Source organism: Phycodurus eques, chromosome 4 (assembly GCF_024500275.1).
Source record: "Phycodurus eques isolate BA_2022a chromosome 4, UOR_Pequ_1.1, whole genome shotgun sequence".
NCBI classification, from domain to species: domain Eukaryota; kingdom Metazoa; phylum Chordata; class Actinopteri; order Syngnathiformes; family Syngnathidae; genus Phycodurus; species Phycodurus eques.
Genome location: NC_084528.1, coordinates 8,846,860 through 8,863,458, shown reverse-complemented (window position 1 = coordinate 8,863,458; position 16,599 = coordinate 8,846,860). Strand labels below are relative to the sequence as shown.

General features: G+C 40.0%; 1 protein-coding gene across 2 annotated transcripts in view; it reads left to right on the top strand.

Moving 5' to 3' along the window:
* LOC133401997 (nuclear factor of activated T-cells, cytoplasmic 1-like) overlaps positions 1-16,599 on the top strand; it is a 66,656-nt gene that overhangs the window by 19,208 nt on the left and 30,849 nt on the right. For both annotated transcript variants that reach the window (XM_061675542.1, XM_061675541.1), the window contains exons 5-8: positions 120-292; positions 1,604-1,744; positions 13,729-13,784; positions 15,357-15,489. In XM_061675542.1, coding sequence (XP_061531526.1) covers positions 120-292; positions 1,604-1,744; positions 13,729-13,784; positions 15,357-15,489 — 503 coding nt within the window. The remainder of the gene's footprint in view (positions 1-119; positions 293-1,603; positions 1,745-13,728; positions 13,785-15,356; positions 15,490-16,599) is intronic.

The following is a 16,599-nucleotide window of genomic DNA, read 5'->3' as shown; positions in this document are numbered from 1 at the left end:
TAGTTGTAGTAAGCATGAAAACACACGCAAAAATTCCACAATTGTATTCTTAGTTCTGTGTCGTAATTTTAAATGGTGCTAAATGATACCATTATATGTTTGTTTTTATTTTGCCCCAGAATTGATTGTGCAGGCATCCTAAAACTGCGCAACTCAGACATTGAGCTTCGCAAAGGGGAAACAGATATTGGACGTAAAAACACCCGAGTGAGGTTGGTGTTCCGAGTGCACATCAACCAGCCCAATGGCAGGACCGTGTCCTTACAAGCTTCCTCGAACCCCATTGAGTGTTGTAAGTATTACTCTCCTAATAGTCTCTCTCACGCACGCAATGACAAGCCTTTCTCTTGGCTTTGCACTCAATCGAGAGGTGGCATCAAATGGTTTCAATAAACCAAACATCTATTTTATCGAGCATCTGCACCCAATAAGTTTCCTATCATCAAAGCAATTCGCCAAGGTAATAGATATATCATGCATGATGCCAGACATATGTTATATATCTCAATTTGTATTTCATGATTAGGAACATACATGTATGTGTAGAGAGAGAGAGAGAGAGAGAGAGAGAGAGAGAGAGAGCATGTTTAGGCAGTCTCATGACCGCAGGTTTCACAAAGGATACAGGACCCAGTAGGGCTGAATGAGCACATTGAAGCACATTTCTTTCCTTTTTCAGTCATGTTGCATATAAGGCATTTTATTAGCATACAGGGTAGCCAGTTAAATTTAGACAGTGAGAAATGGGAATAAAATTTAGCATTATTGTTCTGAGGCATTTTACCATTTAGTCTTGATGATTAATGTCCTGCAACTGCTTTTTTTGTACTGTGGGACATTGGCTCAATGTTAGCTAATGCTTGCTGCCATGCTAAAATCAATACCATATTCAGTTTGAGTGACATGTAGACAAAAAAACAAAAAAGAAAAGGCAAATGTTTCAATAGGTTTTTATCAATTTCTAAGATAAAGAAGAAAACTAGCCCCAGAATTTATTTGAGCCTTTAAATCAGAAAACCATAACCTTTTGGGACATTGGTAGACAAATAACACTGGTCTACAACAAATTTATTGTATAAGATTTTATAGCTGATTTGGGACAGTTTTGATGTGCTGAATCCAACTATCATGTTGGTTTTGCAAAATCAGGTCAACATTTTGTACTACGGCTATGTTTTCCTTTTTTTGTCTTTTACATTTTTGTTTACATGTACAGGTATTTTCGCTTTATATCAGGGGTTCTTATGGTTTTCTCTTTGAAAAGCAATCTCAGATACGAAATATTTACAAGAATAATCGATTTAGTAAGAAAATCTGATTTATTTATTTTTAAATCAACTTAGCAAAAAACCCCGACCTGAACAAGAGTAACGGGTCCTTTTCGGATTCACTGATGCAAAATTGTCCTAAATCAGTAAAAAAAAAAAAAAAAAAACATGGATAACTTACAAAAAAAATGTTTTTGCAACCCAGTGAATGTGAAAATTTGAAATAGTACATTATGTTGAAGCCTGTTGATTAGACAAAATGTGTTCTTTTTTTTTCTGCCCAAATCTGAGTTTTCCACATTTTTATTAAATATGTGGCTCTTCCCCACCGACAGCCCAGCGCTCAGCACAGGAGCTTCCCTTGGTGGAAAAGCAGAGTATGGACAGCTACCCTGCAACTGGAGGCAAAATGATGGTCCTGAGTGGTCTCAATTTCCTCCCTGACTCAAAAGTGGTGTTCGTGGAAAAGGCCCAGGGTGAGTCGCAGTGACCAGTACATATTTACCAAGTATAAATTTCCAATCTTATCTAATATTTCTTTCAAATGTACCTCCTCTCCTCTCCCTTCACTATGCTTGCACATTCAATTCCACCCGTCAAAATACAGCAGGACTTGCCATCGAGTCACATGTGGTGCGCATTAGGCCACTATATTTTTAACCAAAGCTATTTACATTTGCTGAAGTTTCCATAGCCGGTTCACTGGCACTCGCCACAAGTTTAAGGAATGAATCACAATCACGCCATGTTCACGGACTCTCTTTGTCTCAGTCTGTTTTATGCCACGATTTGGGACATTTGACCCTTTTCACTTGTTTTCACCTGCTGCTTTCTCAACCTCGGCTTCCCCCTGACTGCTTGGCAGTGAGTCATGCCAAAGATGCGATTCGTTAATTTTGACCCAAAAACATTTCCTTCTTTGTGTGGGAGGCAAAAAAATAAAACAATACTGACCCTCATTGATTGGGCACTCAACTAAAGCACCGCCGGCAGATAATTGTTAACACGAAAGCAAAAGAAAGATATATATATATATGTTTACATTTAAAGTACAATCGTAGTTCAACCTTAAGTTTCATAATATATGTGTTGTGATATAAAAATCTGCTGAACATTCAAATATACACCATACTTGGATATTCTACACTCATTGTCTCAATCTACTGTATTTCATGATTTGTAAGGCTTAAGAGTTTATAAATATGAATACATGAATTGATAAAAATATTGAACAATGATAAATAAATATAGTGTGATCCCTTGTTTTTCGCGGTTAATCGGGACCAGAACTCCCCGTGAAAGGTGAAAAACCACGAAGTAGGATTTTCCCCCCACGAGGAATTTTCGTGAAGGTGTATGTGGGTAACAGAATGTTTAAAATATGTAAACAGTATTTATACTTTACATATTTGAGACAAAGATGACAACAGTACACATATTTACTTAAATCTTTAATTATCAAATTTTATACAGTAATTAACATTCATCAACATTGCCTTCTGTGAGAGGCGAAGAGGCTTGCGTTGGGTGCGGAGGAGAGGCCCTCACTTGACTCGTAGAAGCTTTAGGTTCACTCGGAGACTCTTCTGCGGGAGGCGCTGATGGTGTAGCTGGGGTTTTACCTTGGAGAAAAACATGGTGATGGGTAGTTGTTGTCTTTGTTTTTTCTTTTGCTTCAAAATTCCCCTGTACAAGGACATAACCCCCGTCTCTTATTACGCAGAGTTACCACACGTTTCGCTTCCTTATTGAATCAGTTTTGTGGATGTTTGCTTCCTCTTTCTTGATGTACCGCACTGTAGATTCATTCACGCCATAATGGCGTGCCGCAGATGCATAACTTCTGCCCTCTTTGATCATATCTAAAAGTTTCACTTTTTCGCTGATGGTCATCATCTTCTTCTTCCTCTTGGGTGCCCCGGAGGAAGCTTTCGCAGGGCCACAGAGCTTAGGCGGCATTGTAAGGGCTTAACTAATCCAAAAAAGTTATCACGAACACAACACTAAGATACAGTATGCGAGACAGTCAACAGCGTGGACTAGACTGGCGAGACACAACAAGGTAAGATGCTGGTGAGGCTGCGATGATGCGCAGCCAAGCAGCTCACGGGATAAATCCACTCGCGCGCTCATTGGTCGATGTCGCGCCGGGAACCAATCACGCGCCTTGTATGAGTGCCCGTGGCATGTACAGTACAGTACAGGCATGTACAAAGCCTCTGAGCCAACTCATCTCTTTGTTTGGCATGCAGGGAAACCTTCTTTCTCGTACATCAGCATGAAACAACAAGTCTTTCCGCAATATGGCTGCTGATATGGCTGTATTTTTTCATTTTTATTTTTTGATGAATTTTTTTTAATGAATATTTTGGATACTGGAGCCACAAAACGTGAAGCGCGAAGTGGCGAGGGAACACTGTATATATTTACATGTCTTTAAATAACATGTCTTTACCCATAAAGTTACTTCATGTTTTAATTTGGTGAGGAAAAACAGTTCCAAATAAATAATTAATAAGTAATTTCAAATCACAATACTGATTCAGTGAATATAGTTATTTTTGTCTTTAGGGTAAAAGAAGAAACCCCTCAACAAAACAAAACAACCCCTCAAATTTGAAATTGTCGTTTTGGAAGAGAAGTGTCAAGCACAGTGATAGGAAATTGTCACTTTGTATGTTCTGGACAGTAGGAAAGGAATTAGAATTATTAATTTATGTTTTATGCTTGATTGAATCAGTAGTTCCCCATGGACCACCTCGATGAAGGGTCTTGTCAAGTTATGATGTTTTGGTTCCTCTTTCAAGGACTTTCAAAACAGACTTCTAAAAATAAAATATGGAAACCGCCGAGCGGAAAAACACAGGTTTTGTTTCACAGACTAGTCATTTCATAATGACAGCTAATAACTATGCTAATGTTCTCACCTCCATAGCTGTCCAGTTTCAAATACTGTTTAAAATTATTAAGCACCTAAAATGGTGAGTTAAAGGTGGAGGAAGAGGAAGTAGATGAAGTTGGTCAAAAGGGGCTCCTCCTTTTTCTGCCGTCGTCATGGAGGGGGTTCCCCCAGAGCACCTTTGTCTAACCCCTCGTGCCATATGAGATGTATGACCTCGTGTAGGATGTATTTTCCTTCCTTCAACGACAATTTCTCTTCCTCTCTTGCTGCACTGTTTCCTTTCTGTCTCTCTTTTCGCAAACAACCCTGCACTTTATCCTCATATTTTTCTTACCCCTGTCCTTAATATCGGGTAAAGACATTAACAGGTTTGGAGCTCTGCACTACTGGGATCCCTGCACCCTAGCTTGCCATCAAGAGTTCACTTGTATGGTTTCCATCCTTGTGGTGTCCAGCAGTAAATTGAGGTTCCCTGACTAGTACTTAGTCTGCGTTTATGTGAACCTTTATGACCCACCACTTCCAGGGTCTCCCAAGTCAAAAGCCCATTACAAACACATTTTCACCTACAGTACACACACGTGGACAAAAATGTTGGCTTTCTTCCTTTAAAGAAAAAAAATGTCAAAAGCAATAAATTGAAAAGAAAAAAAAATGGATGAAAATGTACTAATGGGAATCCATTTTTGCTCTTTTTGTGTTCCAGTAGAACAATTTTACATTTTATTATTCAACACAAAAAGTAATAAAACTGGCCTGGCCAAAAATCATAGCACCCTTTAAGTATATAATTTGTAAACGTTTGAGGCAATCACTCCAATCAAATGATTCCCAATTAGACGACTTCATATTGTTTTCAGGTATTTTGGCCATTTCCTTGTGGGCAAACTGCCCCAACCCCAACTGCTTGTTTCAGTCCCTTCCACAGATGTTCAATAGGATTTAGATCAGGGCTCAGAGAAGGCCACCAATGACTGATGTTTTGTACATAGCCATTTGGTTTGTTTTGCATTTAGCTGTTTTGTTTTGTTTCTTTTTTGGTGGGTGGTTATCCTGTTGGAGGAACCATGACCTGTGACTCTGACTAGGCTTTCTGATTCTGGGCAGCACATTTTGCTTCAAAATGCCTTTATAGTGTGGAGATTTTATTGTACCCTGGACAGATTCATGACACCCTGTTCCAAAGGCAGAAAAGCAACATCCATGTTTGAGTAGGTACAGTGGTCTTCTTTGTGTGTGTGTGGTCTTCTTTGTGTGTGTGTGTGTAAACATAGACATGCCAAAAAAGTCGAGTTACTGTATGTCTCATTTGTCCAAAGCAATTTTTCCCTCAAGATTTGTGGCTCGTCAATATGCATTTTGACCAATTCCAGTCTCGTAAATTTTATTTCAGTCACCACTGTGGGTTTTCTTTTTTTTCCCTTTTTTTTTCTGAAGGTTACTAACTATTTTGCCGGTACCGTGTGTACCAAAGAACACAGTACCAGCTGTGCAACATGGAAGAGGCGCAGTTACAGTATATTCTGTGGGTGCTTTGCCGATCTTTGTACAGTATGACTCGGATCTGTGCAGGTACAATGAAATCTGAAGACTTTTAAGGCATTTTGGCATGAAAGTGCTTCCCGGTGTCAGAAAATGCGGTCTAAGCTGCAGGTTATGGGTCCTCAAAGTGAAACAAAATACCCAACACGCAGCTAAAAACACCCATGAATGGCTAAGAATAAATCATCAGACTATTCTGACGTGGCCTTCGATGAGCCCTGATCGAAATCCTTGTGAACATCTGTGCAAACAGCTGAAACTTTGCTTAGAAAACGTACACTTGAAACTTGAGGAAGCTGGAGTACAGTAGTTTGCGCATGAGGACTGGGCCAAAATGCAATACCTGCCGACAGGTGCTTCACTCACATTGAGAGTTAGAGAAATTGTCTGATTTCAGAGATTGTCTCAGTAAGTTGTAATTGTTTTTTGTTAAATGATTTTGTTGGAGGCCAGCACGCTGGGCGACTGCTTGCCACATCTGCCTCACAGTTCTGCGGACCGGGGTTAAAATCCCGGCCCCACCTATGTGGAGTTTGCATCTTCTCCCCGTGCCTGGGTGGGTTTTCTCCGGGTAGTCCGGTTTCCTCCCCCATCTTAAAAACATGCGTGGTAGCTTGATTGAAGACTCTAAATTGCCCGTATGTATGAATGTGAGTGCGAATGGTTGTTTGTTTCTATGTGCCCTGCGATTGGCTGGCGACCGGTTAAGGGTGTTCCCCGCCTCCCGCCCGTAGATAGCTGGGATAGGCTCCAGCAACCCGTGACCCTAGTGAGGAGAAGCGGGAAAGAAAATGGATGGATGGATGGATTTTTTGCACCACAATTAGCAATGCCAGATTTGTATTAGTTAATTTTCAGTATCCATCCATCCATTTTCTGAGCCGCTTCTCCTCACAAGTGTCGCGGGCGTGCTGGAGCCTATCCCAGCTGTCATCGGGCAGGAGGCAGGGTACACCCTGAACTGGTTGCCAGACGATCGCAGGGCAGTTAATTTTCAGTATTTATTTTATTTATTGTTGTTTTTTATCAGTTTCAAGTTATTTCAAAGACCATTGTTGGGTTTTAAATGAAAGATAATAGTTTTAAATGAAAGATAACAGCTTTCTTTTGTGCTCCACACTTGGCACCTATTCAGGTCTTTCTGAAAACTACTGTATCTATGTATTATGAGTGTGGAAAAGTACTTATCTAGTACAGATCTACACTTACAAAGTCTTTTGGCAGTAAAACATAATCCAACAGTTTCATAAAGCTTGAACTACTGCACACTAATCAACACCCTTACCATTGTGGTGAAAGTTATCACTTTGGCTACCATTTTTGGTCAGAACAGTTGCTTAATTTCTGAGAAATTTCACAAATAAATTACAATAAAACATGTTTGAGTGGCCCCACGTAAGTAAACAATGCCCACACATCATCCAAGTTCGGTCAGAGGTGTCACACATCACGTGAATAGTCCATTAAGGCTGTTCCTGGGCTTGCTCACGCAGTTGGTCTTTTTGCTTGTCTTCCTTCCTGTAATATAATAATAATATAATCGAGCTTTAATTGAACCTTTTCCATTTCATCTGTTAAAGTTAATAGAAAATAAACCTTCAATCATCTCTAGAGCATTGTGGGTTATTTATACAGTTTTCCTGTATTTTAGATTTGAATTAATCATTAGTGGCATTATTATGCAACTGAGTAGACAAGAACAATTGTTCATTGGAACATCTTATGAAATCCAATAGATTTTCTAAGAAAAAAAAATCAAAATATACATTTCAAAGCGTTGTAGTTTATGCACTGCCATTCCCTGATTAATACAATAATATTACCATTTCTTGTGTGAACATACTGCCGGTGAAGCCGGAGAGTACGAGAAGGCAATAGCTGCCTTTCCCCAAATAATGTAGAATAAAAAGGTTAATGCTCAAAAGAATAATGTACTGTGTTACTTGTCAGAACATTAGACTGTCAGTCTTTTAAAAGTGATTCACACTTCCACCGTAGCTGTTTTGATTTTTTTCTATCACCCTGGGAGACCTATTCAATATACACTGAGCACAGTGCATAGCTGATCTCACTGTGGGAGAACTTGATCTGTCTTGCAAAACAATGAAACTTTCTTTTCATTTGTTTGACCAACAGGATAACTGATGCAAACTCCACGAACACTATAATTTGTTTTTGTCTGCTCATTCTGTGAAAAGTGTTCTCAATAAGTCATCTTCAAGAGATTCCCTGTAGCTGGGCAAAACAGAAAAGAAAGAAATATTGAAGGGAAGAGTGAGGAAGAAGGAAGGCAGAAAATCATAGGGCTTCCTTAGAAGTCTTGCAATTGACTATAGCACTGAAACTTGACAGTGAAGCGATTACCTGGTCTTGTGTGTTGACTTTTTCCTAGCTCAACAGCAACTAGCAAAGGGTCCAATCATTTGAGCTCCACTGATTAAGAATAAAAAATAAATCAAGAGGCATATATGCAGGTAGGCAGTGAAATTTTGTGAGTATTTTGAACTACCAATCCACCCATCCACTTTGGGCGAAAGGCGGGGTAACCCTGCACTGGTTGTCAGTCCATTCACAATAACTAAAAATATTGTTGCCATTTTTTTCTACACAAGGCAGTTCATATTTAATTGATACACAATTTTTGCAGTATGGTTTTATTCAGCAGCAGTTTTGTGTTTGACATAGCTGACATCCATGCAGCATTGGATCAATTCCCACTCAGTGCCTCATTCACAGTGTCCTGCGATTGACTGAAGTTTAGGATTCACCCCTTTGCCTAAATGCTAAATGTCCTTCCTTTTGCCTAAATGGCCTGCTCGAGGTTTCTTCCTTAGAGGAAGGTTTTTCTTCTGTCCGTTGCCAAGTGCTTTCTCGTGTGTGGGTCAGCTGGTCTTTTAATAAGTGAATCGTGTGGTTCTAGACCTGCTCCATGTGCAAAGTGTCCTGAGACAACTTTTGTTATGAGTTGGAGCTGTGTAGATAAAAATTGAATTGAGCTGAATTTAATCTGCAGGGATAGGTTTCAGCCCTGCCAGATTAATGGATGATTTATTTTTCTTGGCAGAAAAAAAATTATGTAAAAATTCAATTTTAAATAATACAAATTGCATTTAATCTATAATTCGGCCATCATCAGTTCCTCACCAGTACTGTACACTATGCAGACGCATGTAAAGTTGAATGTTTAGATTCTGTTAAATGCTGAAGTATGAAGGAATACCTGGCACACCTCAAGCAGTGTGTGTTCTGGCTTGCCCTGCTTTTCCTGGATGAAATGATTGTTAGCAGCAGGTAAAACAGATAGACAGACAGACAAACGGGCGAGATAGAGAGATGGGGTAATCCTACACTCTGACTCAGAGGAGGTTGGGGGTAGTCGAAGGGAATTCCCTTGTGAGCTGGATAGTTTTTACATCTGGTTAGACTGGAGCGTTGCCCAGAGTTCAGCAGCCTCACACAGGCTGGGCCACAGCAGACTAAAGTCTGCTCTTATCCACGTGTGGCTCAGGCTGCTGTAGTTTACAGCCCAAGCTCAAAGAATTCCTAGCTGAGTATGATCTGCAAGAGACTGAAGTCCACAACAAAACCTGTCAAATACTTTTTGTCCTATCCAAAACTGAAGTAAAAACACCTTTTAATAGAACTCAGATGGTGATTGGCACTGTTAGATTTTATTCAAACTCAACTTTGTTGAGTCTGGGTACCTGGGGCAAGTCTAAACATCAGACAGATTGATTCATGTATTGCACTTCTACCATTGTCTAGACTGCCCTCAGACAAGGTTGCCTTGAATACTGTTGCCACCCAGTTTTGGCACTGTATTAGAATAAGGTCACCCACTACCCTTGCTTCAGATTATAGATGAAAATAATTTGTACGCAACAATCCCCTTTCCATTTACAGTTACGATGCCCACGTTACATTTTTTTTCTAAATTCTATTTCGAAGTCCCTTTTCTTTAGTGCCATGGTTTAAGGCTGTTCCTATAGGGTATAAGGGACAGTTAAATATTATACACAGAGAGATCTTACTGTATATTGGTTTATCAAGATTACATCTTCAGTTAAACATGGCTTGATGATGTAGGCTTTTACCTGCTCATTTTGGCTGGTAACATTGGATCAGAACAAGCTGTGGATCTGAGACAACCAAGCCCTCAGTCTTGTGAATGTTATTCATCCATCTGTACATGATCTACTGTATATCATTTATACTGTGCACAGTTGTGATGAGCTGTTGCTTGTCCCATCCAACACTGGACAAAAGAGCAACACGCAGAAACTTGAGTAAAAGATATAACCCAACTCCAAGCAATGAGTGTCTTGTACCACAACTACAAGTCAAAGTACTTACTTTGTAAATGTTTCCAGGAATAACTGTTCCAGACTCAAATACTCTCATGTTTCCTCTGCGAAGTCATAATTTAGAGCTCACGATCTGAAGCAGATGCATCTTTTTCAGTTTTCACCAGTTGTTTGGGTGGCAGCTAAACAGGTGCTACAGAGCACGTCTTGCTGTGATTAATCTATCTATCTATCTATCTATCTATCTATCTATCTATCTATCTATCTATCTATCTATCTATCTATCTATCTATCTATCTATCTATCTATCTATCTATCTATCATCTATCTATCTATCTATCTATCTATCTATCTATCTATCTATCTATCTATCTCTCTATCTATCTATCTATCTATCTATCTATCTATAGTATTCTAATGATCTATACCTTGTCAGCATAGTGACAATTGACTCCTAAAAGTTCGAGTAGATTTATTAAGTTTGGCTGTTCCCCTCATGTGGCCTCCATAAATTATGGCTCAATGTTGTTTGGATTGTTATTCACATCGGCATTCCGAGTTCAGAGACTGCTTCGTCCTTCTCGTCTTCGTCTTAATAGTTTCCTTTTCTTTTTTTTTGACAGATGACCAATTAATTACTGCCAACTACAGCTTTTCTTGTTACAAAATTTGTGAGCAGTCAATTGTTAGCTTTGAATGTCCACAACGGCAAATTAGTTGTCTTGCACTTTTTTTTTTTAAATTGTTATTTGTGTTCCATCATTACAATTTGCAGAATATGATATGTGGAATGACAGATACAGTATGTAATTTGTAGGTGTGGTTTGAGATGTGGTAGGTGTGAGGCAGAAGTTTCTTATGTAGTTAGGGGGCAGGTTCATATCCAAAACAGGTTGGCCTGCAAAAAAATATTTGCCTACCACTGATGTAGTATATCTCTGCTGTCAGGTAGACTTCTCACATCTCCAAAGCCATCTGCAAACCACAATAACAACATGTTTGTTGAGCCATTAAAACCGCGTCATCTAAAGACTGCAAGCCATTTCAACACTTTAGAGTAGTCAATAATTTGTAGAAATAACAGACCAGACTAACGTGGCCAATAGTATACATTTGTGAAAAAATCTGAAATTGACCAAAAGTTTGGACATAGGGGTTTTCCGCCGGAGAGTGACGATATGCAGTTCAAATCACTCCAATTATTCCGCCAAACCGCTGTTGAGATTTTGCCGGGGCAGTGGCCCAGTTTTCCACTTTTTTTTTTTTTTTTTTCATCTGACTGTCTATTCTGGTACTTGAAATATGATGATAGTAAAATCTTATTGTAAAGGACTGTGAAAGTGCTGGAACGAAGAATCAAATCCCTACATGTGTACTAATTACATGATGCCTGTCTGTCTGTGTTGCTTTTGTCAAGCTCCTATACACCTTTAAGCGAGTCATAGGTGATGCAAGTTTACATTGAAAGATGTTTTAGTTCATTTCGCTGCTTAATTGGGACTGAATTGTAGCCCAAAACCTCCTAGACGCGACTCTAACAAAGGTTACTCCTTAAAGAGCGTGTCTCACATATTTACAATTGAAAGGTGGCACAAACGTCGATGATGTTGTGGTTGCATCATGCGTGGGTGAAGCCTGCATGAAGAGGCTTTGACAGTAACAGAAGTGTTTTGCTGATGTGGCGGGGGAAAACAGGTGAATGGAAATTTCTGTGGTTATCAGTCGAACAGCACTCTTGAGTCGCAAAATAATGCCATTACTGGCCTCAGCCGAGGTCAGTCAGTCTTTTAGTAATTATCAAATGGTCAGTCTTTAAGTAATTATCAAATGATTATTGTGACTCATAAACCGTGTTAGGAAATATTTAGAGATACATACAGAGGAAAACATTTTAAAAAGATGTTTACGAGAGGGGCGGCACGGTGAGCAACTGGTAAGCACATCTGCCTCACAGTTCCGGGTTCAAATCTGGCCCTGTGCCTGTGTGGATTTTCTCTGGGCACTCCGGTTTCCTCCCACATCCCAAAAACATGCGTGGTAGGTTGATTGAAAAAGCTAAATTGTCCATAGGTGTGAATGTGAGTGCAAATGATTGTTTGTTTATATGTGCCCTGCGATTGGCTGGCGACCGGTTCAGGGTGTTCCCAGGCTCTCGCCCAAAGATAGCTGGGATAGGCTCCAACAACACCTGCGACCCTAGTGACGATAAGCGGTACAGAAAATGGATGGATGGGTTCACTAGAGGACGTTGGCATTACAGTCTAAAATTTCCGTCTCGGAGTGTCTCCCATAACTAAGGCTGGTTAGATACCCTTTTGGTCCCCCTGACGTAACCTAAGGAAGGTTAATCTTTCTCTGTTCCCTTCCCTTTCTTTGACAAACCTTCACTAATCCTGATGGCCCAGGAAAAAAACAGGGTTTCTAATTTGTTTATCCAATTCATCTAGAGGTCCTTATTGTGTTGTACAATTAATTCACCTTCATGCCCCTTGGTGATCCTATCCAGTGAATCTATTTTCCTCTGTCATTCATATCAGAACCATGAACACAGTGTGCAACTATCCATATGTACTATCTTTCAAATGAAACCTCTGCTCTTTTCTGATGGCCTTTATATCAATTAAGAAATTATATTAAGACATTATATTATTGTATTTGACTGAGATTTAATATAGCCATTGCGGAGGCAGTTCTGACCTTACTTCTACAACTCACTATAATAAGCCACTCATGATCCTTAATTCTTTTACTTCCCATGTAATGTGAAAAACACATTTAACAGTATTTTTTTTTTCCATATATTCCAAGGGTGCTAAAATATCTCAAATGGGACACGCCTCAGCACAGCAGCAGGAACTACTATATTGCTTTAAGCCTGGAAGTTACACCTACTACGCAGTCTAATAAAGTATAATAGCAGTACCACATTGCTCATCCTGCTCCTTTGTGTGGTGTGGCACAAATGCTGGTCTGTGCCCCCTTGGAATTCTGTCTGCCCTAATGAATCATTTGCTCATGTAAAAAAGAAATACAAATGGCAATGTGGTCACTTCTAATAGTTTATACAGAGCCTTGAGCAATTGATACTTAAGGTGTGGCATGAAATTACAGTTGAAAGTCTACAGAATGTGTGCAGAGCTTCAGTAGACACCCATTGCATGTCGGAAAAAAAACTCCTCACCACAGCAAAAATAGTTAGCTGGGAGAGGCTCCAGTTCACCCGTGACCCTAGTGAGGATAAGCGATATAGAAAATTGACTGATGGATAGATGGATGGATAACTGATTAATTCAGGATTCCTCACAGTAATCCCTACAGAAGACCTAATATGTAATTTGTCCAGCAGACAAACAGGTGGCATCAAAATCCAGCAAAATTCCGAAAACTCACAGACACATTTTGGGAAATAGGCAGCTCATAAAACATATACTTGGTTGCATAACTTCACACTTGATAGGGGGGGCAATTAAAAAGTCAAGTTTCATAACACGCTCCATCCGCTAACCTTTCGTTAGAAAACCTCCAATTAATAAAATGATTAATTAATTACTGTTAACTATATTGAATCACACTATCACATATTTTCTTTCACACTTTACTGTATATAATGTGAATTTACATCGTATCGAATTGCAAACATGTCAAGACATTATTGACAATGTCCCACGTGCTTTTAATGCTAATCTCATGATGTTAATTTTCTGTTATGTAGATGGTCATCATCTGTGGGAGACGGAAGCCAAAGTTGACAAAGACTCTGTCAAATCTGTAAGTGCCCTCATGATCTGAATGTTCGCTCTCCATATCCTCACTGACACTCGCTACTCACTACTCACTGCCTCCTTCTCATCTATCCCCCTTCATGATGTAACCTTTGCTAAGGCATTGCTACATAAAGACTGATGATTAGCCCATGCAATCCTGAATGGAATTTTCAATCTCTGCTCTAACGAATGGTAAACACAAGCAACTGTGTTGATTCACATTCACATTGATAACATAGCCAAGCACACACATGCACAAACTCAACACCATGACCCTCCCAACATAGCCAGACAGTTAGTTCACAGTGAAAGGTTCCTTTGTAATAAATTAGTTCATCTGTGCTGGGGCTCTGCTGGTAAGAGCTAATTACACCACTTTAACCTGCCACTTTTCATCTTCTTTGTGAAAGTAAACCAGAATATTATACTGACATTGTTTAATAAAAAAAAAATGTTGTATAAGAGAATCACCGAGAAGGAAAGGTTAATTGTTTTCTACGCCATAGAAAGATGCATGAGTCAATTAACATATCATTGAGATCTGCCAAGTCTTCAGAGTGAAATACATGACTCAGTGTTAGCAGTGTGTTTAGATTTAAACCACCTTTCATCGTCAATATGTCATTTTGCTAATTTGCACAGGATCTCAGATAAAGTATGGACACCGAAACGCGGAAACTTAATGTTCTTTTTCAATTAAATTGGTTGCATCGGCAGAGTTAGTATGGACTATGATACTTGGCCTAAGGCGCTTGGTCTGATATACATGGCTGCAGTCCCAACAGCTAAAAAAAAAAAATATGAGGAGCAGTACTTTTGAGACCTGAGGCTGATGAAATGCAAATACCGCAGAAGGAAGCAAAAGCAGGAGAGCAATGGAATTCTTTTCTAATGTCACAAGACTGCCTTAAAGCACTCCAGACTGCCGACCAGCTTTTACTTTTATTGCCGTTCAAAGTATGCTAACTTTCACTGTGAGGGAAGGTGAGGGATAACCTAGCAAATACAGGCTTGCACACACACACACACACACACACACACACACACACACACACACACACAGACTTTTTCACTCACTCAACCACCTGCATATTTTCCTTGTAATCATCTGGACGGCAGACCCCAGTCCCACCCACCGCTTTTGTTCACAGCTATGGCCAATGTAAACCTGCTCTCTGTCACAGCGGCCTTTTCTGTCCTGTTAGACCCCAACCAGAGTGACAGCCAAGTAATTAGACACAAATACATGAACAAATGTTTCTCCTTGTTTCTGTGTCACAATGAAAGTCGAAAAATATTCACATACATCCAAATTTGCAAAGTTGGGGTGTGATGTTAGTAATGTGCACATAAAAAAAAAAAAAAACAACAGCAAAAAAAGCTAGCTATTTCATTTTGCTCATGCTGTACAGGGATAAAGCTAAAGCCCTTGGGTTTCCTCAGACACAAACACTGGCACTGGCCCAACCTCATGGGCTGTACTGCCTCTAAACAGTCCAGATGGGCTCATTTAAACCATTTATATATCTGTCTAGCTATCTGTCTCAAAGGGGTAAAAATGTTGTTTCTGTTTCAGAATTCACTTTTTGTTGAGATTCCACCATACCGAAACCAGAGAATATCCAACCCGCTGCTGGTGAACTTCTACGTTTGCAATGGCAAGAGGAAGAGGAGCCAGTACCAGAACTTTACCTATCTTCCTCCCAGTGGTAATCATCATTAATATTATACACATGATTGTGCTCTAGTGTTTTACATTCGTATGTCAACACAATTTCATTTCTGTGTGTCTTTTTTACATTATTGTCGGGCAGTGCATGGTAGCCTGTGAGGTGTATTTATTGAACAGTGAGACTATGTTCCCCAGCAATGAGGTGTACTTGCTGAGTGACAGAGCCTTGGAGCAGTGTTGATGTAGACAAGTCAATCCCCCTGCGACCTCACTCTCGCAGCCCCGCATCACACACAATACCTGCCTGGTTCACCCACGCACCCACCAATGAACAGAGATGTGTATGTGTCCACATATGCATTCACACATGCAGTGCCTTTCTCAGTCATTCGTGTAGCAACCTGAACACTCAGGGATACTCCTCTCGGTGTTCATAGATGGCCCTCACATTGGAATTTAAAGAATGTATTAGTGAGAGCGAAGGTGCTCTCCTTGTAAATTACATTGTGCATTACATACATGACCAATATACCGAGCTGAGATATCAGCCTGCTGTGACATTGTTAAAAAGCATAGCTTGCTCTTTTGTATAAAAAAAACAAAAACAAAAAAAAGCTATAATTTCCCACTATCTGAGTCTACCTTTTAACACGGGTAAATCTGGCTAGCAGATCTGCCTTGCAGTCTAGAGGCTCTGTTTTTGAATCTTGGTTCAGGCCCTGTGATTGACCGTCGACCAGTCCAGGGTGTACCCCGCCTCTTACTAAAAGTCAGCTGGGCTCGAGCTCTCACCAGCTCACCCCATGACCCTTAGCAGGATAACAGGACAGAATGGAGGAGTCTTCCTTTGAATTAATGTCATAAAGATCAGAGGAAAATTTTCCAGTCCTGCGATTGGCTGCCAACCAGTTCAGGGTGTACCCAGCTCTCGCCCGAAGATAGCTGGGATAGGCTCCAGCATGCCTGCGACCCTTGTGAGGATAAAGTGGTACAGAAAATGGATGGATAGATGGATGGATGGATGCATGGACAATTTTCCCAGTAGGTTTTGGGATTCCAACCAACAATATTGTACTTGCAACTCAGTCTTCGACAGCAGGATGTTTTCATTGATCAGCATCTAATGGGTCTAGTGTTGCTAGGGTAT